Source organism: Bos indicus, chromosome 1, assembly GCF_029378745.1.
Source record: "Bos indicus isolate NIAB-ARS_2022 breed Sahiwal x Tharparkar chromosome 1, NIAB-ARS_B.indTharparkar_mat_pri_1.0, whole genome shotgun sequence".
In the NCBI taxonomy this organism is placed as follows: Eukaryota; Metazoa; Chordata; class Mammalia; order Artiodactyla; family Bovidae; genus Bos; species Bos indicus.
The window spans coordinates 88,072,590-88,097,062 of NC_091760.1; the positions used below are offsets into that span (position 1 = coordinate 88,072,590).

Below are 24,473 nucleotides of genomic sequence, written 5' to 3' on the forward strand. Positions count from 1 at the left end.
TACTGGAGTGGGGTAAGGAATGCTGAGCAGACCAAAATTCAATAAATAAATACTGTTCTGACCTTGCAGAATTGTTACAAGAATGTGAAATGTTTGTAAAGCTTTTAATAGAGTTCCTGGAACAGGCTAACTATTCTTATTATTTCTTTCACTATACATAAAACTGGACCCCTTCCTTCCTCTCTCTGGGAGGGACTGTATGTTACTGTGGGACCCTGCTTTCCTCCATACATGTAGCTAACTAAATGGTTCTCGAAGTGTTTACCAATCACTTCAGGACCAGTCACGCTTTTATACTTTTGCTCATGATGAACTCCAGTTGGAATATTCTCCCTCATTCATCTGGTGTTTCTAAAGCCAATTTGCTTCACATTTTTCAGAAAGTCTACAGCATACGCTTACTGCCTATATCACTCACTAGATACTAAGTGTATTTTTAAAAAATCTTTTACTTATCCACTCTGTCTCCCTGATTAGACTTCAAGTCACTTGAGGGCAGAGACCATCATAACACACTTCTGCTCTAAGCTGAGCTTTTATATATAGAAGTTGCTCAAAAAAATGTTTTTTATTTTCAATATCTGTCCCTCCTTCTCTCTTAGAAAAAGAAATTGGGGGACTGACTGCATAGCATAGGGAACTGTACTCAATACTCTGATTTATATGAAAAAATGAAGCTAAAAAAGTGGATTGGGAGTTCCCTGGTGGTCCAATGGTTAGGGTTTCATGCTTCCACTGCTAAGGGCCTGAGTTTGATCTCTGGTCAGGGAACTAAGTACGATCCCATAAGCTGTACCACAGGGCCAAAAAAAATAATAGTAATTTAATTAAATTAAAACAGAGTATATATATATGTGTGCATATATATATATATCTGATTCACTTTACTGTACACCTGAAACTAACACAACATTGTAAATCAACTATATGACAATAAAAAAAATTTTTTTTTAATGAAAAAGAAATTGGATAGTATGCCCAGGTAGAAAACTATATTTTCCAACTTTGCATCTGAGTGCATCTAGTATAGTTTACACATTAAGATGTAAGGAGAAAGTGTTATACCTTTCTGATGCCATTCTGATCTGGACGTAATGCCTGGCGCTCCAGAAGCCATCTTGGACCATTAAGTGACCCTGAAGGTGGAGTCAGAGCATGAACACGGGAATATACTGGGTCTCTGATGGTTTCTTAAAGCTGCATACTAGTCAGCCCTGGGCTGCCTACCACTGAATGGTCTTCATAAAGGAAAATTAAATTTGTATCTGTTTAAGTTACCATTTTTGAAAGAGACAGTGGGAAATGCTTTGTTACAAGTAGTTGAATACAATTCCTAAATGATACAACTACATTAGAGAATTTAAAAATACAGATTAATTTTTAAAAATTCTTATTACTTAGGACTAAGTACTCTATTTTTAACATGTGAAAATCTTCTACTTTTATTATTTCAGATATGTATAGTAGTTTGAATAATGATCCCTCAAACATATTCACATCCTAATTCCTGTGAATATTATCTGGAAAAAAAAAGGTCTGTGTGTGGCTTGTGTGATTTAAATTCGGGATCTTAAGATAGGAAGATTATCTAGATTATCTGGGTGAACCACAAATGTAATCACAAATGTCCTTATAAAAGAGAGGCAGGGGCTTCCCTGGTCAAGAATCCGCATGCCAATGCAGAGAACATGGGCTCAAACCCTGGTTCAGAAAGATCCCACATGCCTTGAATCAACTAAGCCCATGCACAACTACTGAGCCAGTGCTCTAGAGCTCTCAAGCTGCAACTTTTGAGCTCAAGTGCAGCAACTGTTGAAGCTCTCAGGCCTAGAGCCCATGCTCCCCAACAAGAGAAGCTGCCATAATGAGGAGCCCATGCACCACAGCAAAGAGTAGCCCCCGCTCGTTGCAACTAGAGAAAGCCCACACACATCAATGAAGAAAGAACATAAACAACAACAACAAAAATAATAATAAATAAATCTTTTTAAAAAGAGAGAGAGAGGCAGAATGAGATTTGACACACAGAAGAGGAAACAGCAATTGACCACATAGGCAGAGATTGGACTGAAGTGACCACAAGCCAAGGAAAGCTGGCAGCCACCAGCAGATGGAAGAAGCAAGGATGGGATTTCCTCTGGAGCCTCCAGAGGGAGAAGAGACCTGCTATCACCATGATTTCCACTCAGTGATACTGATTTCAGACTTGGCTTCCAGAACCTTGAAAGGATAAATTTCTGCCATTTTAATACCAAGTTTGTGGTAATTTGTTACAGCAGTCAGAGGAAACTGATGCACCCTGAATTACCTTTCTGCTTCTCTTCTAATGAAGAACTAATGGTTTTCTTCCAAAAACCACCTGTTGTTTTCTGTTTCTGTTCCTGTGGTGGCTCAGATGGTAAAGAATCTGACTGAAATGCAGGAGACCCAGGTTTGATTCCTGGGTCAGGAAGACCCCCTGGAGAAGGGAATGGCCACCCACTCTAGTATTCTTGCTGGAGAACTCCATGGACAGAGGAGCCTAGCAGGCTACAGTCTAGCCATATGGTCTGGCTATATGGACGATAGCCCCCCAGGCTCCTCTGTCCATGGGGTCACAAAGAATCAGACACAACTGAACGAGTAACGCTTTCACTTCACTTCTTAACTCCTACCTCCCAACATCTCATGCCTGACTCTCTAGATGCCCAGAATATACTTGGTAAATGTGTAAGTTCACACATTTTCCCTTTGCCCACTTCAGATGCAATATTCCACAATATACACGTGATTAGTCACTGACTACATGATAAAAACTCACCTACGGGGGGAATGCACAAAATAAAATTAAAGGATAGACTGGTTTTGCAAGAATTGAGAGTTCAGAAAGTTTACTACTGAAAAGAATGTGACATGGAAGGCAGTCTGGACTGGGACAAGGACTTTGGTCTTCCTCCTCACAGGCAGTGGAGAGTCACTGAAGGCTGTTGAACAGGAAAGTGACTCACATGAAAGTGATCTTTGAGGAAGGTAAGTCTGGTGATCCAGTGTAGCACAGGCTGCAAGGAGGGTGGCTGCTGCAGAAAGAGCAGCAAGAAGTGACCCAGCCAGGGAGAAGCAGTGGAAATCATGTTTTGTGAGGGAACTTGTAAAGTAAAAATCGACAGAACACTAAGTGGGGAGATGAAAGGCCAATGTTACTTATTAAAGCATATTTATTTACCTATTATTTGGCTTCTCCAGGGCTTAGTGATGGAATGCAGGATCTTTCAGTTATGGCATGTGAATTCTTGGTTGTGGCATGTGAGATCTGGTTCCCCAGTCAGGGATTGAAGAGTTCTCATGAAGCAACTAAAAGGGAATGGGGAGTGTGGAGTCTTAGTCAGGGGCCACCAGGGAAGTCCCCAGTGTTACTCTGAGCTACAGCTATCCAGCTCTACTTCCTAGTTACACCACCTGAGATAATTAATTAACTATTCCATACTTTGGTCTCTAAATTGGTAAAATGTTAGGAAGATTAAAAACACACAGACACACACACACCAAAACTTCGTGTATGAAGAAAAAAGTCATGTAAGAATTGTACTTTTCCCTCACTTTCTTCTCATTCTCATTGCCTCTTTCTTATTCTATTTTTTTAAAAACTCAGATACCGTCTCCGATGTGGAATCTAAAATATGACACAAACGAACTTATGAAACAGAAAGACTCACAGCCACGGAGAAGACTTGCCAAGGAGGGGTGAGAGTGGGAGAAGGATGGATTGGGAGTCTGGGGTTAACAAACCCCATATATATACAGGATGGATAAACAACAAGGTCCTACTGTACAGCACAGCGAATTATATTCAATATCCTGGGATAAACATTAATGGAAACAAATATAAAAAGGAATGAATACCTTTGAATTACTTTGCTATACAGAAGAAAATAACACATTATAAATCAACTATAATAATTTAAAAATCTCAGATATCTCCTAAATTCTCTTGAAATGATGACATGACAAAAGACCACAGAGAAAGTTCCAAGGTATACAAAGAAGTCATGATATTCTAATGAAACTTCTGACAGATAAATACAGCGTCATTCATCTGAATTGTGTTGTATTATTTCCACTGTCACTGTGACACCCCCAATAAATATAAGCAGTTTGCAAGAACAGATTAAGTACCTATTTCTCAAGAAAAATTTGTCCTATGAAACTAATCAGAGAAGGTAAAAGACAAAGGAAAAGGAGGAGGAGAACGAAGATAGATGTACATAGACTGGGTGACTAAAACAACTAACATTTATTTTCTTACAGCTGTGGAGGCCAGCCCAAGATAGAGGTGTCAGCAGGTTGGTTTCTTCTGAGGCTTCTTTCCTTGGCTTTAGATGGCCATCTTTCCCCTGTGTCTTCACATGATCATCCCTTTGTAAATATCTTTCTTCTAACCTCCTCTTAAAAGACCAGTCATATAGGATTAGGGCCAACCAAATGACTTCATTTTAACTTATTTAAAGACCTTATTTCCAAATATAGTCATATTTTGAGAGGCTGGAAGTTAGGATTTCAGCATATGATTTTTTTTTGTGGGGAGCACAGTTCAACCCATTTGTATGTGTGTGTGTGTGTGTGTATATATATATATATATATATATATATATATATATATATAAACACACAAATATCTGAACCTAATTAGATGTAGGGCATGCTAAGTTGCTTGAGTCGTGTCTGACTCTTGCAACCCCATGGACTGTAGCCCACCACACTCCTTGAATGTCATGATGAACATACCAAGGAAACCAGAATTGAAGGAGACACGTGTACCCCAATGTTCATCGCAGCACTGTTTATAATAGCCAGGACATGGAAGCAACCTAGATGTCCATCAGCAGACGAATGGATAAAAAAGCTGTGGTACATGTACACAATGGAATATTACTCAGCCATTAAAAAAATACATTTGAATAAGTTCTAATGAGGTGGGTGAAACTGGAGCCTATTATACAAAGTGAAGTAAGTCAGAAAAAACATGAATGCAGTATGCTGCTGCTGCTGCTAAGTCGCTTCAGTCGTGTCCGACTCTGTGCGACCCCATAGACGGCAGCCCATCAGGCTCCACCGTCCCTGGGATGCTCCAGGCAAGAACACTGGAGTGGGTTGCCATTTCCTTCTCCAATGCATGAAAGTGAAAAGTGAAAGTGAAGTTGCTCAGTCGTGTCCGACTCTTAGCGACCCCATGGACTGCAGCCTACCAGGCTCCTCTGTCCATGGGATTTTCCAGGCAAGTGTACTGGAGTGGGGTGCCATTGCCTTCTCCGTGAATACAGTATACTAACACATATATATGGAATTTAGAAAGATGGTAACAATAACCCTATATGCGAGATAGCAAAAGAGACACAGATGCGTAGAACAGTCTTTTGGACTCTGTGGGAGAAGGCCAGGGTGGGATGATCTGAGAGAATAGCATTGAAACATGTATATTATCACATGTGAAACAGATCGCCAGTCCAGGTTCAATGCATGAGACAGGGTGCTCAGGGCTGGTGCATTGGGATGACCAAGGGGTGGGATGGGGAGGGAAATGGGAGGGGGGGTTCAGGATGGGGAACACATGTAAACCCAAGGCTGATTCATGTCAACGTACGGCAAAAACCACTAAAATACTGTAATTAGCCTCCAATTAAAATAAATAAATTTTTAAAAATAAATAAAAATGTCATGATGAGTGATTTGAAAAATAAAAATGTGATTAAGGTTAATTATAATCGATAATTAGAGGATAATTTCCAATGTCAATGGCTGCTGCTGCTGCTAAGTCGCTTCAGTCGTGTCCGACTCTGTGCGACCCCATAGACGGCAGCCCAACAGGTTCCCTCGTCCCTGGGATTCTCCAAGCAAGAACACTGGAGTGGGTTGCCATTTCCTTCTCCAATGCATGAAAGTGAAAAGTGGAAGTGAAGTCGCTTAGTCGTGTCCGACTCTTAGCGACCCCATGGACTGCAGCCCATCAGGCTCCTCCGCCCATGGGATTTTCCAGGCAAGAGTACTGAAGTGGGGTGCCATTGCCTTCTCCGATGTCAATGGCACTCCTATCTTAATGCAATATACAAGAAATGTCCAAAATCTGGGCATGTACCTGGAGAATATATTAATAATTCATCCCATCATGACCAAATTATTGCCTTTTTAATTCTCCATTTGATTTTATAAAGGAAAGTTTCCATTTGGTACTAATGTTTTTGACACCACTAACCTTTTAAAATTGTCTCTCTTAACAGAGAGCCAGGCCTTAGGCAACAAAATCTAGGTAGAATATAATCCATAGTTATACCTGTGATTGCCATTTAATTATGACAAAGGACTTATTTTCTATTCATAGTCATAATATAACATTTTTTTAAAATGTAAGTTTGAAAAGGTCAAATTAAAGAAGGTACTAAGTATATATTATATGTGAAAGTAAAAACAGAGACAGATGAAAGTGAGGACTGCAATTTGGAAATAATTACGAAAGAAGAGATTAAGCCCAGGGAATTTATTGCTATACTGCTAACTCCTTGTGACCTCCAGCAGAGAGTATTTGTTTCTAATAAAAACAGTGGTGAATTTACATTGTAGAATTTTATACATTTGACTTTTCTGTAACCTGGAAATAATTTTAAAAACATTGCTCATTGGCTGTAGTCTAACTGTAATCCCATTACTCTTTAAAGTCAACAGGCCTGAAGCCGAGATAGTGTGTGTTATTCAGCAATTTTCTTGAAAAAGGAATGCAACATCTCAATCTTTTGTTGACCAAGGTCTTTATCACCTATTACTTAAGTTTGAAAAGGTGTGTAGTAGGCTGTTGTCCCCTTCTCCTTCCACCTTCAATATTTCCCAGCATCAGGGTCTTTTCAAATGAGTCAGTTCTTCACACCAGGTGGCCAAAGTATTGGAGTTTCAGCTTCAGCCTCAGTCCTTCCAATGAATATTCAGGACTAATTTCCTTTAGGATGGACTGGCTGATCTCCTTGCAGTCCAAGGGACTTTCAAGAGTCTTCTCCAACACCACAGTTCAAAAGCATCAGTTCTTTGGCACTCAGCTTTCTTTATGGGCCAACTCTCACATCCATACATGACTACTGGAAAAACCATAGCTTTGACTAGACAGACCTTTGTTGGCAAAGTAATGTCTCTGCTTTTTAATATGCTGTCTAGGTTGGTCATAACTTTTCTTCCAAGAAGCAAGCATCTTTTAATTTTATGGCTGAAGTCATCATCTGCAGTGATTTTGGAGCCAAAAAAAATAAAAGTCTGACACTGTTTCCCCATCTATTTGTCATGAAGTGACGGGACCAGATCCCATGATCTTAGTTTTCTGAATGTTGAGTTTAGCCAACTTTTTCACTCTCCTCTTTCACTTTTATCAAGAGGTTCTTTAGTTCTTCTTCACTTTCTGCCATAAGGGTGGTATCATCCGCATATCTGAGTTTATTGATAATTCTCTCGGCAATCTTGATTCCAGCTTGTGCTTTATCCAGTCTAGTATTTCTCATGATGTACTCTGCATTTAAGTTAAATAAGCAGGGTATGGCATCACCGACTCAATGGACATGAGTTTGAGTAAACTCCGGGAGCTGGTGATGGACAGGGAGGGCTGGTGTGCTGCAGTCCATCAGGTTGTAAAGTTGGACATAACTGAGCAACTGAACTGTAACTTAGGTGCTTTGCATGCGTCATCCAGTGATCCTCACAACAGTATTGTAGGATGAAGAATTCACATTTTAGAGATAGGGCTTAGAGCAGTGAAGGAATTTTTGCAGTATGAGATAGAGGGAAGATTAAATATAAAGCTTCTGGTGTCTGGCTGGTGCAGCAGATAGCAAATAGATAAGTAGTCATGATTATTGTCACAGTGTTTGGCAAGCTCAGGATTTAGTCTTAAGTCTGTTTAGTTCAAGCCCATGTCTTTATATACCACCACAATGGGCCCTATAGAAACACAGGAAAAGAAAAAACGTAATTTAAGATTCATGTTAAAGCTATGAATCATTCACTAAGTAGATCTTTGTCCCTGTCTACTATGTTCCAGATGCTATAGAAAGAGCTTCCAACCATCCCTTGTCTCCGAAGACTAGCTCAGGATGCCACAGGTTGCTATAGTGCCCTTTCTCCCCAATGCATGTAATTTCCTATTTAATGCCTATTGCCGGTGCTGAAGAGTAAACTCTTTGGAGGAAAATGTCTACTGTGATGACCACTTTATCTCCAGTGGGTATCTTCGTGACCCACTGGAGATAATAAAAAAAAGTTTTATTAACGCTTTCCTCCAAGAACACTTTCAAACTGCTTTTAAAAAATCTCTCCATTATATCTGTATATGACCCCAGCTATGCTAAAAAAAAAAAAAGATGCAAGAAAATTTCTCAGATTTCTTTATGGATGGTGGGATTATCAGTATTTCTTGTAACACTTTCTATATCTTCTAGAAGTTTTTGTATATAATAATAGAAAGGAGAAAATAAAAGTTATTAGTGTTGAAAAATAACATGTGAAGTCTAAAAATACTGAACATAAAGGTACGTAGGTGTAGCATCATGAACAATGTCCTCTGACAAGACTTATCTGCTTCCATGCTCCTTCCCCTTCTCCTACAAAACTGAATGGTTCCTGCAAGCAGGGGCTCAGGGATAGGACATCCTTCTCCCAAATACTCTGGCAGAACTATGAGGTGGTAATTCGATTGCTTCAGGAATCCTCAGATCAAAATCTGCAAGTAGCTGGGTGAGGCAGCCCTCTTCTGGGGTAATAAGAAAATGCAACCACACCAAAGGATGATGGCTGGATTGTAAATGGCCCTTAGGGCACAAGGGTATTCAAAAGCTATTCACTGAAAATGAATTTTTGAAGCTAAAAGTTCATTTTGGAAGTTGAAGCATTAAGTATGTGTCTAAAGTCTCTGAGCTTCAATTTCTCATCTGTAAAATGCAGAAAGTAATAGTACCTCCTAAGGTCATTTTGAAAATAAAGTGAGTAAATTCAGTTATTCAGCACAGTGCTCAGCAGACAGTAAATGCTTAATAAATGACAGGCATTATTTTAGCTTTTACTCATTTCACAATTTTTGCAGTGATTATTTTACCTTGTGGAACCCCTCCAGTGTTTACAAAAAAAGACCCTAAGAAATATTGTATATTGCATCTTAAAAAGAAATGAACATGTGTATACATTTAAAAAGAACAATTTATGGCTAAAAACCATGAAAACATTAAACTTTGAGATGTGTTCACTGAAAAATTGTTTATTAAGGTGTTAATGTTTTATATAGTTGATTCAACATTTGTATAACTTAAAATTCTGAGTTGATCTTGAGTAATCTAGGTATCTACAACACTCACATGTATGTAAATTGCATATTTCCTGATATTCAACATAGGTTTCTCTAACTTCCATTTATCAGACAAGTAAAACAATACACCTTTATAAGTTCACAAATTCCGATTTCTCTGAATTTTTTTTTATCATATTCAAACCTTCTTAAAAGAGGAAACTGAAAGCCCCAAACCAGAAACCTGAATCTGCCTTTCACAATATATATCAAGTCATCATGATATACGCTTTAAACATCTTACAACTTCATCAGTCACACCTCAGTAAAGCTGAGGAAAAAAATGAAATCGCACACAAAACCACCTTAATCTGAACCAATATTGAGAAACAGAGCATTGAAAATGATCTTTCATTTATCACACAGAAAAAATACAGAATATATTTAGTAATTTATTTTCACCTAAAGACAATATACTTTGTACTTAGAGAAACAAAAGATTAGTTGTCAGGGGTTGCTTTTGGAGAATGATCAATAAGTTCCTTATCGATGGTTGGATAGTGAAACCAGGGGCCATCACCTCTTGCTCTCATTAATCTTCGTACTTCCAGCTCCTTTAATCTGTAAGAAATAGAATAGTGATGTTGTGATTACAGCATTTCCAATTATAAATGTAATGAATTATCTCTGTAAAGAACAACCACTTGAGAGTCTTGCTTTTGTGTAAAATATAATGTCCCTCCACAGATCCATTGATACACACCTATAAGCAAAATTTGGGACTTCTTTTGGCTTTTATTATCTTGCTTATGTAGTTAGCCAATGAATATTATTTTTAATCCCTCAAGCATCACTTGAAATGATAATGAATTCTCTCCTCCTGTCCCTGTTCTTTGTCTGGGCAAATCACTTTCACTTGAACAACGGTAATGCATTTCCTGTCTTCTTGCCTTTTAAATGTTAGGAGAGTCATTTACAGAATGTCTACTATTATGACTATCTGTTGTGCCAAATGCTAGGAATTAAAAGAGGAACAGGCCTTCCTGAGGAGCGCACATGCCGTCTACACTGGCTGCCCATCACTATTAGGACAGAAGACCTTTCGAGAGCAGGGACGGTGTCTCATTCACTAGCCACCAACATCACACTGAGCCTGGTCAACACTGGACAGACCATCAATACTGGTAAAGAAAAGGAAAACCAGGATAAAGAAAAACATTCTCCAACTCTAAGATCTACTTATCCGTCCTCCGCCTTCTTTACAAACTGAATAATCTCTGGTCTAGAAAGATAGGTTCATTTTTTCACAGCCAAGCCTTTGTGTAAACTACCACACATTCCTGGAATAATCCCTTTTCCATCAGGCCTTTTACTTTCCATTTTTATAGACTACATAGATACTAACTTTTTACATCACTGGAAATTTATCATAGTTATTTATTAACTTTATTAACCTTAACCAGCTTACCAACCCAATCTATGACAGATAATATATCTTTGCGGTGGTATAAGATAATATATTTATATTTATTAAGAAAATATATTTCTCTTTTGGGGCGATTAAATACAATCTTTTTCTTTTTTACTCTTTAGAATGTAATTATTCAAAATGAAAGTAATTAAAATATTCATCACAGAGACTGGTTAAACAAATTATGGTTCACCCATATAATGGACAGCCTACGCACCTGTTAAAAAGAATGAGGGAAATCTACGTAAATAGTAACATGGAAAGGAGGGGCCAGATATACCGTTAGGTTAAAAAAGCAAGGTATAAAATGAATATGTGTACCATCTTCCCATTTCATTAAAAAACAGAAAAAAGCATTTGTGACTGTGTATATATACACATGAAGAGAGTATTAAAAATTGTGGAGGGTTGAAACTAACAGTTATCTCCCTATGGAAGACAGTCCCTTCCTATTTTATGCCTTTCATTTACGATTCAGTTTGCTATACACCTAAACATGTATTTTTTAAAAAACTGTAGATACTCCCCATTCCATGCTCACACTGGCATTTTTATTTTAGGGGTAAAAGTCAGAGTCCTGCTTTTATTTTTACTTTGTTTTGAAATTATTCACAATCTCCATATGTCTAAGAAATTTTAGAATCTTGTGTTTTACCAAAGGTATATGTCTGAAGTTCAAAAATGTCCAAAGTTAACCAAATATGAGGCATAATGCTGAACACACTCTTAAATACTTAGTAACAGTTCTATATGGTAACTACATATACATGTAATTTTACATCCAGAAAACAAGCTAATCATATGTTCATTTAATCATTTAAATATTCTTCAATACCATAGCAATTTTTGTAAACTACAAAGTTAAAACAGAACGAATGGGAAGTAAATCAGTGTAGCCTGGGGTCAAGAGTTGAGGAAGGGGGTTGACTGAAGGGACAGGAAAGGGACTCACTAGGTGATCAAAATGACCTGATTGTGGTGATTTCAGTTTATTTTTGTCAAAACTCACTGAACTTAATGGGTACATCTGATTTTATGTAAACCTCACTCCAAATAGCAAAATAAATCTCAAATAAGATCATATTTAAAAGTAGCCAAAGGAAATATGAGCAAACATTAAAAAAATAATTTGGCACTTGTATATTTACTTATTTTATTACTCACAAAGGCATACACATGACATAAAATTCTGGAAGCTAAAGAAAAAGACTGACAAACCTAACAATAATTAAACAAGTAATTTATATAAAGTAATTAGAGTGTCAGTATCTAGTAAGTGTTCAAAATATATTAGGTATTACTGCACTTTTTTTATCTGAAACATAAAAACACTATGTTGCAAAAAAATTCTATACTGTCAGAAGACAAATGACAAGCCAGAGAAAACAAATCTGCAACAAAAACAAAAGGGGTTATTTTAATCAATGCACAAGTTAGTAGAAAAATGGGCAATTTATAAAAAAGAAATACAAATAACCAATAGATGATGAAAAAATGCTCAACTCTGCCAAAAAATACAGAATTGAAATGATGAGATAACATTTTCAATGATCTTATGAGCAAAAATATTTAGGTTTGATAAATTCCTTTACTGGGAAAGGTATGGAGAAACAGAATTAATTTCTATGTATTGATGACAGAAAAGACAACTGGTACAACTTTTTAAAGAGGAATCTGACAAGAGCTATCTGAAATGTAAAGCATGGGCTTCCCCGGTGGCTCAGTGGTAGAGAATCTGCCTGCCAATGCAGGAGATACAGGTTCGATCCCTGGTCTGGGAAGATCCCACATGCCTTGGAGCAACGAGGCCTGTGTGCCACAACTGGACCACTGCTCTGGAGCCTGCAGGCCCCAACCACTGAAGCCCGCGCCCCCTAGAGCCCATGCTTTACAAGACAGGCTACCACAATGAGAAGCCCATGCACCACAACTGGGGAGTGGCCCTGCTTGTCACCAACCAGAGAAAAGCCTGTACAGCAAAGAAGACCCAGCACAGCCAAAAATAAACAAATACATTTTTTAAAAATGTAAAGCATAACATGTGGTTAACAGAGCCACTGCTAGGAATTTATATTCCAGATATACTGAATAAATAAGCAAAATACATACGTAAGGATATTCAGCACAGCACAATGTACAATATCAAAAAACTTGAAAAGAGCCTAAAAACCAACAAGAGGTCCCCTACTGGTTAAAAAAATTAAGGCACATCCATGCAGTGCAACTATTAGAAAGAATGGAGTATATGTTATTACAGGAGATCATCAAGATACAGTAGGCCCTCCCTATCCTCGGAGGGCTGACTGTTCTACACCATTTTATACAGAGACTGGAGCATCCTCAGATTTTTGATATCTGCTGGAGGTACTGGAACCAATCTCTCACAGATATCAAGGGATGACTATGTATTTACATGAAATGAAAAAACGCACAGAACAGTGTTGGTAACAGGATTCCATTTGTGTTAATACATTTTGTAAATGATATATACAATATATATTTTTAATGTAAAAACTTTTTCCTAGGAATGTATACAAGAAATCATTATTAAATAGTGGTCACCTTAAAGGATCAGATTGGGTGCAGAAGAAAAGGGAATCGCAGGGAGAAGGGGAAGGAGAGGGCTGCTTTGCACTTAAAGAGTCAGGACATTTCCTGAATTCCTTGTAATAATGTGACAGATATTATCCCGAATAGTCTCCTAGTCTCCAATGCATCATCTTTAAAGATGGCGAAGATCCTCTCGCCATCTTCACCCTTTTACACAGAGCATCTTACAGTGTTGAAGAAATTGTTTTATTAAATTTCTTCCTGTGGTTTGCAACTGTAGGAAAGGATTTTCTTCCCTGCACTCCACCCCCCACCCTTCTTTTACCGTAATTCAGCCTTTTCAGCTTCAATTTGAAGGATAGCCATTGTTCTTTCATAATTCTTTTCAGGACCATCAAAGAAAGTTCGGGCAATCCATCTTGATATAGGATGCTACAAGAGAAAATTTGTTTTAAGATTAGTGTCTAAAAAGTACATCACTTTTCCAGTGTACTGTTTTCCTAAAAGGACCATCTCAGGTTAATCAGTAATACTTTTATGTAATCCATTCTGTAGATACTGTTTTTGTCTTCATTTACAGGTGAGCAAATTCTATAAGACTGTACAGTTACTAGGTTGCAGTGTCTGGACTCAGGCCAGTCTGACTCCAAAACTTGTGCTCGTTCTTATTACACTATGCTCTGAGTATCTTAAGCGGCAGATTTCAGCGTGAAAGCTGGGGTTTGGTGATCCCAAAATGGAGCTGTTTTTACCAGTGAGCAAAGATAAGCTAATTGTATGGCTTTACCTTAAGATTTAATAATGAAATATTTCTTTTCTAAAATGTAATTCATTCAGATAACAAAACATGGAAACACACACTGTAATCAAGGCCATCTTACTACAACACTTATAAAGACAAGTAACAGAATTAATCTGGGACTTTAGTAGCAATGACAGTATGGTAAAATGATTAATTCATAGTGCAGGTGCTGGAGTCAAGACCCTCTAGGTTCCAATACTGACCCTATCCCTGAAACAGGTCACCTACTTCCTTTTAAGATTCAGCTTCCTTAGCTTTAAAGTGGGAAAAATAATAGTACTATTTACATGGAATGAGATAATATTTGTAAAACACTATCAAAATGCCTGCTACACAGTGAGTATTCAACAAATCATAGCCAGCATTAGTATCAGGACAATTTTTCCTATGGTGTAGAACATAGGATAAATTTTGTTACTATGCTAGGTTAATAACATAGTACAGAGTCGGTCTTTAAAAAATCATGAAGCTTAAGGTAATATAACAATGCAGATAATTACCCAAAGAAATTGCTTACAAAAAGTGAATACAAAATGCATCATTTATTTGATATAAAAAACTGAATTTAAAACTGTATCACAATTGCTAAATTAAGCTATTAACCAGTACACTGACAAGGCACCTAACCCTGCAAATAACTTTTAGTGACCTATACCAACCTTGAAATATTCCCAGTGTTCTGGGACGTAGCCTTCTGGAATTTCTGCTAACTCAGCTTCACCTAGTAAGAGAAAACACTGATGTTCAACTTTAGTAACAGGAGTTTATGTTAATTTTTCACCATTTAAATAAGAAACCTATCTCTTGTGGTTTTAAAGAACCTTTTGGTTTGCAGCAATGAAGATGTCTAATATTTTAAATTCACTTCAATCTGGTGGAAAATCATTCACTATATATTTTTTTAGATGTCTTCTATGTGTAAGGCTTTGCATATAGGTATTATACAAGAGTTCTCATTTTGTTTTTATTTAGTGTAACAAGATATAATAAAAAACAAATTATTCCTCTGAGTTTCCCTAAACCTCCTAAGCAAAATATTCAAGGATTGAAGTTTTAGAAGTACTTCGAGCAGAATTTCCCAGGAAAACCTAGTATTTACTGTCATTCACAAATCCATCTTTTAAGAAGATTATAACTTTCTATATTCCAGGATGGATAAAAAAATTTGTTCTATCCCTCAGCTTGTTTTCCACCTGTATTTCTGTTTTCCTCATTCAGACTTATCAAAGCTGGTTTGAGAAGGAGGAAGAAGTCAGGTCTTTAATGTGGTCTATAAAGTCAGTGACCTTAAAGGTTTTTTGGGGAAAACAGTTAGAAAAAGAACCACCGTACATTACTGCAGATTAAGATTTGGTTGAAATGAATTCTCATGCTTAAGTTTTTATTTAAAGAACTTTCCCTTCTAATATCCATAATTTCTTTTTTATATTAATGTACACAGGTCTTAAAAACTTACTAGTCTAGTTGGTGGGGAAGATACTCACCAATGAATACATTTATCAAAGTTATGCCAATTGCTACTGGAATCCCAGTCAATAAAATGTAGAATCTCTGTTAAGATTAAAAAAGAAAAAAAAAGTTTTCACATAACCGTTTCCTATCTTTCCTCACACTCAAACTACCCTCATTACATGATTTCCTTATATTTCTTATAAAATAAACTTGCCAAATTGGAGATGTGATATAAAGCGATATATTTCTATAATTTCCTTTTGCTCTAGTTTTTAGATGCCTACATTTAGCATCAAAAATTAAAGAAAAAAGTCAGATTTCACAAGTATAATGCAATATATATTTAAGTGATTTTTCAGTTTCTAGTTAAAGCAATGTATTAAGGGACATTTATTTATTTAGCTGTGTCTGTCCAGTCTTAGCAGTGGCATACTGGATCTTCTTGAGTCATACAGGACCTTGTTGCAGTGCATGGACTCTCTAGTTGTGGCTTGCAGGTTTAGCTACTCTGCTTCACATGAGAGATCTTAGTTCCCTGACTAGGGATGGAATGCTCATTCCCTACATTGCAAGATGGATTCTTAACCACTGGACCACCAGGGAAGTCCCAGAAATTTTTATATTAAGAATAAAAATATAAGAAGATGAAGATGATTTCTAGAGTTTGAGTTGGTCATCACAAAAAAAGGGGGAGGTCAACCACCGGCAATAAGAAGGGCATTACGTACAATAGGAGGCAGGGGAAGGTCTAAGGGGCAGCCAGTGGGTCATAGCTTTAGGAACAGTGGCAGAGTCCGGACAATCTTCCACCTTCTAAGTCTTTACTTTTCCTTATAGACTATTGAGATACAAATATATGGTTAATACCCTGCTTCACTCTCTGAGATCAATGTTCCTAAACAACAAAGAATTAAAAAATCATCTCAAAATAATGGAGTTATATATTTAAAGAAGTCCTTCAATGAGTTCTTTGCTAATTTAAAGAATATTTTAGTAACACAAATAATTATTACCAAATGAATCCACTTTCAGTTTTAAAATTTATAGACTGGGGGGGGGTAGAGAACACAGCTGATTATTTCAAAACCCCATAATCTTGAGAAGAAAGAAATAGCTCAATTTATACCTCCAATATGTCTGAATTTTTCTTGAAAAAAGGAGTCTCACTAATTTAAAAATAAATTCAATAACAAACCAGACCTTACTACAAAACCTTGATATTTTTTGAGAAAAGGAATATGCATTTACAAAACAGAATCTTTTGTGAAAGAAAGATGTTTACTAAATAGGAAAAAAAAAATTCCTGTTTATACGTAGAGTTTAGTTCAACAAAAGTTTTAACTCACCAGTAATTTCAAAAAACGTTTGTCATAGAATCCGGAAGGCTTGATAATAAACAGTCTTTTCCCATGGTCTCCACTGTGTCGCACAGGAGCTAAAAATATTAAGTTGTCCTGTTATATACAAGGCTTATATGGAATATATTGTTATATTTGGAGATAAAAATCAGATTATAAGAAAATGTACATGCATAAATGTTTAATATGAATCATCATAAAGCGTCCCTTCTCTGCCAAAATATATATGTGTGTGTTTAAGATGTACTGTTCTAAACTTTAACTCTCCTCATTTTTATTCAACATTGTCATTTTTATTCATCAATATTCAAGACATTTATTGAAAAAATATCTAAATGATTATTAGAATTTGTTCCAGTAGCAGGTAGGAAGATCAGAGACTCTTGGTGGATCACAGAACTCTTTACTTATCTCTGCAATAAATATTTGCTAATGCTGCAAAAGAATTTAAATTGTCTGATATGATGAGGCAATATACATTAGGGACTTGATGCAAAATAAATGGAAAGATAATTATTCAATCCAGCAGGAATTTGAATTATTAAAGGAATTTCAGTCATAATAGATGTCGGAAAGATTGTACCCACTGCTCAAACTTAAATGTCAGGGACGACTTCCCCTCCTCCTGAAATCTACTGTTTAGACCCAGATGACATCTTATCCTCCAAAAAACCAAATGCTTCCCAGCTAAGACGAGAGCTCTCCTACCTTTGAACTGCTGTATACTCTACTGGTGTGCAAACCTGCTTTGATTGCCCCAGTGAAATCTAAGTACCTTGAAAACAAGAACTGTCTTTTAAAATTTGCTATTACCTGCAGCAGCTTGCAATGAACTTAGAAGGTTAATTCACAAGAGAATTAGAAGCTAGCGTGAATTTACTAAGTATAAATCACACTACTAAGGCCTCTAAAATAACAAGAGAATTTGACAAGGTAAGTATGTAGTTCGATAAATCATTCGAAAGATACAACAGAAATTTTTGTGGAGGAGATTAAAAAAATGGGCTGGATAATAGTACAAACCACTCACTAATTCAATAAATATTTAAGTGCCCACTATGTACAGGTCTTTGCTAGGTATATAGCATAAAAGGTATATAGATCCTGCTGGGAGAGAAAAAGTAGATAACAAAATTACAAATCTATAAGGACAACAAAGGAAAGAAAGGAATATAGTATCAGAAAAGAACAGGCCCCAATTAAAGTTCCTCTTTAGACAGGTTGGTGGGGTCTTAGGGGAGTACAAGGAAGGTACATTATAAACCGAGAGAAGTAGCAAGTTAGATAAAACTGGTAACGGGTAACTGGCTGATCATACCCAAAAGCTACAGATTACTCATGCAGTAACCTGCCAAAGGGTTCTCTCATGATTTCTATGAATGGCCTAGATGAGGTGGAGATGGTATTCCTGACATTACAGAGCTACTGCTGTAAGAGTGGCTACCACACCAATGACGAAATAGGATCCTCCCCAAATCCCTCCTACTGCATTTACAAAAGGCTGAATCTAAAAGGATTAAGTATAGTAAGTGGGAAGTCCTGCCTGAACCATCCAGAAATTTAGTTGCTCACAAACTTAAGAAAAGTCATTGGTGGAAGTTCTCTGATGGCCCAGTGGTGAGGATTCTGGGCTTTCACTGCTGTGGCCCAGGTTCAGTCCCTGGTCCAGGAACTGAGATCTGGCAAGCCCTGTGGTGCGAGCAAAAAGAAAGAAAGGAAAAGAAAAGTCACTGGTGTCATGTGGTTATCAAAAAAACTCAAAGGTAATCCAATCTTAATCTGATGTACCAGAAATACAGGGTCAAAACAGAAGGAACCCTCAACCCACCTCTTAACTAGACCTGCTGAAGCATGTCCATCCTCGAGTACACTGTTTTAGAGGGACAGTCTGGAGCATGCCCCAAGTTAGGCAACTAGGATGGCAAACACGCTGGAAACTGACCTGCTGAAAACATGGAAGCTTACTGGTCTACAAAAAAGAAGTCAGGGTGGAGACCAGACAAGTGTCTTTAAATAGCTGAGGGTTGTCAACTGACAAGGGCTGTGCTGAACTGAAAGGAAGAACTAGGATCAATGTGTGAAAGAGTATTTTTAGCTTAATACAAGAAAGAAGTTTCTGACAATTTTAGCAGTTGAAAATAAAACTGAACTGCCTCTCCAACCCCCACTCTGAAGTTATTTGAGTGTCAATAATGGAATATAACAATGCATACTACAGGGGGTTGGCCTAGAAGATTTCTAAGATCTTTTCTCTCAAAGAATCTGACAGATGGCTCCTCTTAGAATAAAATAAAAAGACATATCTTTCCTACTGGTCAATCTGAATGATTTCCTTCCATCATTAAGAACTCCTTCCTGCCTTCACGTTTTTGCCCTTACTTTCTCCTTTGCCTGAAAGCTTTTCCTTAGGCTCTTTGAATGGCCACCTCCTCATCCCATCCTTCAGAGATAAGATCAAATGTCACCTCTTCAAAGAAGTCTTCTCTGACTACCCTATCCAAAGCTGGTCGCCTACTTATTCTCCTTAATGTCATTTGGTTATTTCCTTTAGAACAATGAGCGCTAAACTGAATTATTCAGTACTGTATCTCCAGTGCTCTTTAGTGTCTGCAAGTGGCAGGAGCTCCCTATCATTGAATTTACGTTTCTTAAGTAGATAAAAAGTTGGGAGGGAATCCTTTTTTTGGGCCCTGAAAGTAAATTCAGAAGAGACAGTATAGTCTCAACTTTCCCTTTCAGACAGAAACATATACACACAAACATACATACAAGGATTAAACTCTGTGTGGGGTTTTAGGGACAACTGTTTATGAATACAAGTATTAACAAATACAGAAACTATAACAGAAAAAAAAATTATGGAGGAAAGCTTGGACTGGCTGCATTCTAGCAATATTAAACAGTAATGTAAACTTCTTGCTTTCATCACATATAATTACTCTACTGTTGAACAACAAATATTCATGTCATTAAATGTACCAGATAACTGTTATACTATTAACTGTTCTAAAAGATACCTTATAGTACTAAACTCTTTTCATGATTTGTTGTTGTATTAACAGTAGGACCATCTGCTTACAGTCTAAAATCATTAGCGTGAACACTGCTTACAACCAGCTGGCTGGCAGGATTTCTGGAACTCAGATCCTTCTGCCACAAAAACAGGCATTTCCTACCACTCCCTAAAGCCTGGAATTTCTCAATTAATTAATTAATTCATTAATTATGTGGAAGTAAGGTTTCAATAACCATTTTTTTTTAATGTAAATAACTTCAGGAAAGTTATGTTGTGGACAACTGTGATACTTGTGAGGATCAAATAGTTCAATGTAAGATTTTTGTGTGTGTCTCTAAGACAACCCCCAAAACTAATTTTCTTTCCCTCATTCTCTGACTATTCCCAATTAATTGTACCACCAACTCAATTACCCAGACTAAAAATCTCATTTGTCTTCCTACACCTCATCCATCAGTTGTCAAGGCCTCTTGACTCTAAAATTCAAACTTTCCATTTCTCTCCATGCCCATTTCACCTCACTGGCTTAAGTAATCAACACGCTTGATAAGTCCACCAAATATTTAGAGGCATCTTCCTAAAACATACTACTGATGCTGCTCTTCTGCTAAATATTCTTGGCTGCCTACCAACTTGTTAAGATATTCTGGCTTTGTATTCAGCGTGTATGTGCTAAGTCGCTTCAGTCATTCATATCTGAATCTTTGCAACCCCATGGACTGTAGCCTGCCAGGCTCCTCTGTCCATGGGATTCTCCAGGCAAGAATACTGGAGTGGGTTGCTGTGCCCTCCTTCAGGGATCTTCCAACCTCCTTCAGGGATCTTCCTAACCAGTGATCGAACCAGCGTCTCTTACATCTCCTGTATCAGCAGGCGGGTTTTTTATTTTTAACACTAGCACCATCTGGGAAGCCCTTTTATATTTACCAGCTGCCCTAATGTGGTCCTAACTTCCCTTTTTGCAGCCTTCTCTCTCAACACCTACCAATTCCAAGAGCCCCATTTTCAGATGTATCAGAAAACACATCCTTTATCTTTCTGACAATTACACCTCTTAAAACTGTCCCTAGAACCTATTAACATGCCCCATCATCCATGTCTGAACTAAGTCCACACTGCTTTGTTTATAAAATCATTTTAATACTCTTCTCAGGTTTTCAAGTCATAATATACCGACATCAGCCTTCAACACAAAAAGCTCTCTGCAGCTGAGGAGAGGACTTAAGCTCATTTCTAGAAATTTAATAATTTAGTTAAATAGAATATTTAATCTGTGCTGAGGGTGATGATAACATGGCAGCACTAAATGTTTAAGAAAGTTGCGGCCACGGGGCCTTGAAGAAGGTAATGCTCGGGGCTGCAGACCCTCCCCACTCACTCTTTACCACTACCTTTGAGGTAAGTTAAAATTATCACTCTTTTTTTTAAAACAGTTCTTATGGTAAGAGATGTTTACTTCAAAATAACATTTCTAGAAAGATGCAAAATTATGCGGAAGCACATCTCAGGGTTATAAATACTTGTCAGTGAGAATGAGACTGGTTTTATTTCCCTGTCAAGTCAACAGAATATAAGCACATTTGTAGTAAAAATCCTCTTAAAAAAAAATCCTCTATTTTTGAAGATGAAGAACTGTAGGTTCTGAGTAATTAAGTACCTTTTACTTAACTTCCCAGATGTGATGACCCAAATTCACAGAATTATTGAATTCTGGAGCCAGAATTGAAACCTAGGCAGTCCAGCTCCAGAGGAAACAAAAGCAGCAAAGGCTGTCTACTCTGCTGGATCTTACGTTCTCAGAGAGGCAGAGAATGTGTGCAGGTGTGCCTGCATGCACTCAATTGCTTAGTCGTATTAACTCTTTGTGACCCCATGGACTGCAGCCGGCCAGGCTTCTCTGTTCATGGGATTTCCCAGGCAGGAACACTGAAGTGGGTTGCTATTTCCTTCTCCAGGGGATCTTCCTGACCCAGGGATCAAACCCACATCTCTTGCATCTCCTGTACTGGCAGGCAGATTATTTACTACTGTGCCACCTTGGAAGCCCAGAGGCAGGCATAAACTATAAAAAGCAGATTATTAACTTTTACTCCACAGTGACAGATTAGGCTTCACACGCAAAATACTTTTGAAAGCAGGTACACAGCTAAAACACAGTAACACTCGCTACAGCTATTATATCCTTTGCTGCTCTCAGTGGAAAGGGTGTAGAGTACCTGTAAGGATCCTTCCAGAACTTCAAGAACGGGGAGTAGTGTATAAACAGAATCTAGGAGTGAAATTTTACCTCCGTTTAGGGAAATAGATGGGGAAACAGTGGAAACAGTGTCAGACTTTATTTTGGGGGCTCCAAAATCACTGCAGATGGTGATTGCAGCCATGAAATTAAAAGATGCTTACTCCTTGGAAGGAAAGTTATGAGCAACCTAGATAGCATATTGAAAAGCAGAGACATTACTTTGCCAACAAAGGTCTGTCTAGTCAAGGCTATGGTTTTTCCAGTGGTCATGTACGGATATGAAAGTTGGACTGTGAAGAAAGCTGAGTGCCGAAGAATTGATGCTTTTGAACTGTGGTGTTGGAGAAGACTCTTGAGAGTCCATGGACTGCAAGGAGATCCAACCAGTCCATTCTAAAGGAGATCAGTCCTGGGTGTTCTTCAGAAGGACTGATGCTGAAGCTGAAACTCCAATACTTTGGCCACCTCATGCGAACAGTTGACTCACTGGAAAAGACTCTGATGCTGGGAGGGACTGGGGGCAGGAGGAGAAGGGGACGACAGAGAATGAGATGGCTGGATGGCATCACTGACTCGATGGACGTGAGTTTGAGTGAACTCCGGGAGTTGGTGATGGACAGGGAGGCCTGGTGTGTTGCGATTCATGGGGTTGCAAAGAGTCAGAGACGACTGAGCGACTGAACTGAACTGAATCTCCAGATAGGCATGATCAAACACTATGGGGCAGCAGGGGGTATGTGAAGACGATATGTGTAATCAGAAAAGACTTACAAAGGTCTTTTATCAAGGAATGTGAGCACATGTGGCTTTGTAGCAGGTTCAAATTCCTGCTGGAAATTCGTTGAATACCATTGGTCCTTTCCATCATTTTTCCATTAAGTCCCTATGTATAATGCCTCTTCATGTGAAATGGCATAACTCAAATTAAATTGGGAGAAGAGCAGTAAACAGAAAAAGATATTTTTAAGTTGGAGAGGAACCTTTCTGCCTTTAAATTTTACTTCTTCTGTATCTACATCTATTGTATAGGACAAATAGCTCACAGCACATTTTCGATCAAGAGGATTAAATGAATATCATTAATATCTATATGATGTCCAGCACATAATACATGCTCAATAAGTGTTAGCTGTCATTATTATTATTCAGTTTAATACAGTAGTGAATTATCTTTGTAATAATTGAGTTACAGTTTCCTCATCTGTAAAATGGGGATAACATTGTATTCACTTTGCAGAAACCAAGAGGGAATCAAACAGAATGAATGCAAAGCATTTGATGCTTTGCTATTAATATTATGATTATTCATTCCCCTTGAGTTCAATCCACAGTCTCCAAGAGGCTCCAAATAACCCTTCCACGACTGCCCTGACTTTCCTAGGACCTAGGGAAAGACCTACGATCTTCATATAGGTCCCTTTCTCTCTAACCAAACATTAAGAATAATTATTTTGTGACTGCATTGATATAAAACGAATACAATTCAGGCTAGATTTACCATCACATACGCATTAACATTACAGTCCTTTACCTTCTGATTTTAAAAGAAATGTAAATGAAAACATTTTCGTGGACACCTTAAAGTATCATAAAGACGGATCACTGTGCCTAGAGAAGGAATTAGCCCCGAGCTCTCCACCTGACCATATATTAGAATTAGCATCGGCAGGATCCTCAGCAACATGACTTCCCACCTTGTGAGAGTAAAATCTAGCGCAGGTGCAAAATACAAAGAATCGTGTGCCTGAGAAATAGAGATCTTAGTTCTTTGCTTTCTAACCTCTTTCTAATCTCAGCTTCATCCACAAATTAGCAACAGGATAGGTGAATGACAAAGCGTCTCAAAAATTCTAATTACTTAAATACGATCGACCTGATTACTTCAGGAAAGCCCTCAGTTTCCTCATGCTCCTTCTCACAAACCCCAAGTCCTCAATTCATTCCCGGCTCCCTTCGGATTCCACCAAGGTCACCCGGGAAGAGCCCTCCATCTCTCCTCCCGCGTTCCCTAATCTCGCTTTCTCCCAGAGCTAGTACTCACCGACAGTCTTCGGAAAGTCACGGGTGAGGAAGCCTCCGAATCCAAGTCGGGTGCCAAGACGGCGGCCGGACAGAGCGGCCACTGCAGAAACCGAAGCCCGATGCAAAAGACTCATGGCTGCCATGGCTACTACGGGCAAGAGAACACCAGGGGAGAGTAACGGAGGCCGAGAGAGCCAATCTTCCCAAGAGGGCGAAGCCGGAAAGGAGCCATGTTGACTGAGGGCAAAGTCAACTCCCGTTCTCGCCTTCCGGTCGGCGT

General features: G+C 38.0%; 1 protein-coding gene across 1 annotated transcript; it reads right to left on the reverse strand.

The window, feature by feature from the left end:
• Positions 1-9,236: 9,236 nt before the first annotated feature.
• NDUFB5 (NADH:ubiquinone oxidoreductase subunit B5) lies at positions 9,237-24,374 on the reverse strand. Its single transcript, XM_070791570.1, has 6 exons — positions 24,213-24,374; positions 16,905-16,993; positions 15,591-15,657; positions 14,766-14,827; positions 13,630-13,736; positions 9,237-9,904 (listed from the first exon to the last, which is right to left on the reverse strand). Exons 1-6 carry the CDS (start codon positions 24,334-24,336, stop codon positions 9,784-9,786), a joined length of 570 nt encoding a protein of 189 aa, XP_070647671.1. The 5' UTR covers positions 24,337-24,374; the 3' UTR covers positions 9,237-9,783.
• Between the last annotated feature and the right edge of the window lie 99 nt (positions 24,375-24,473).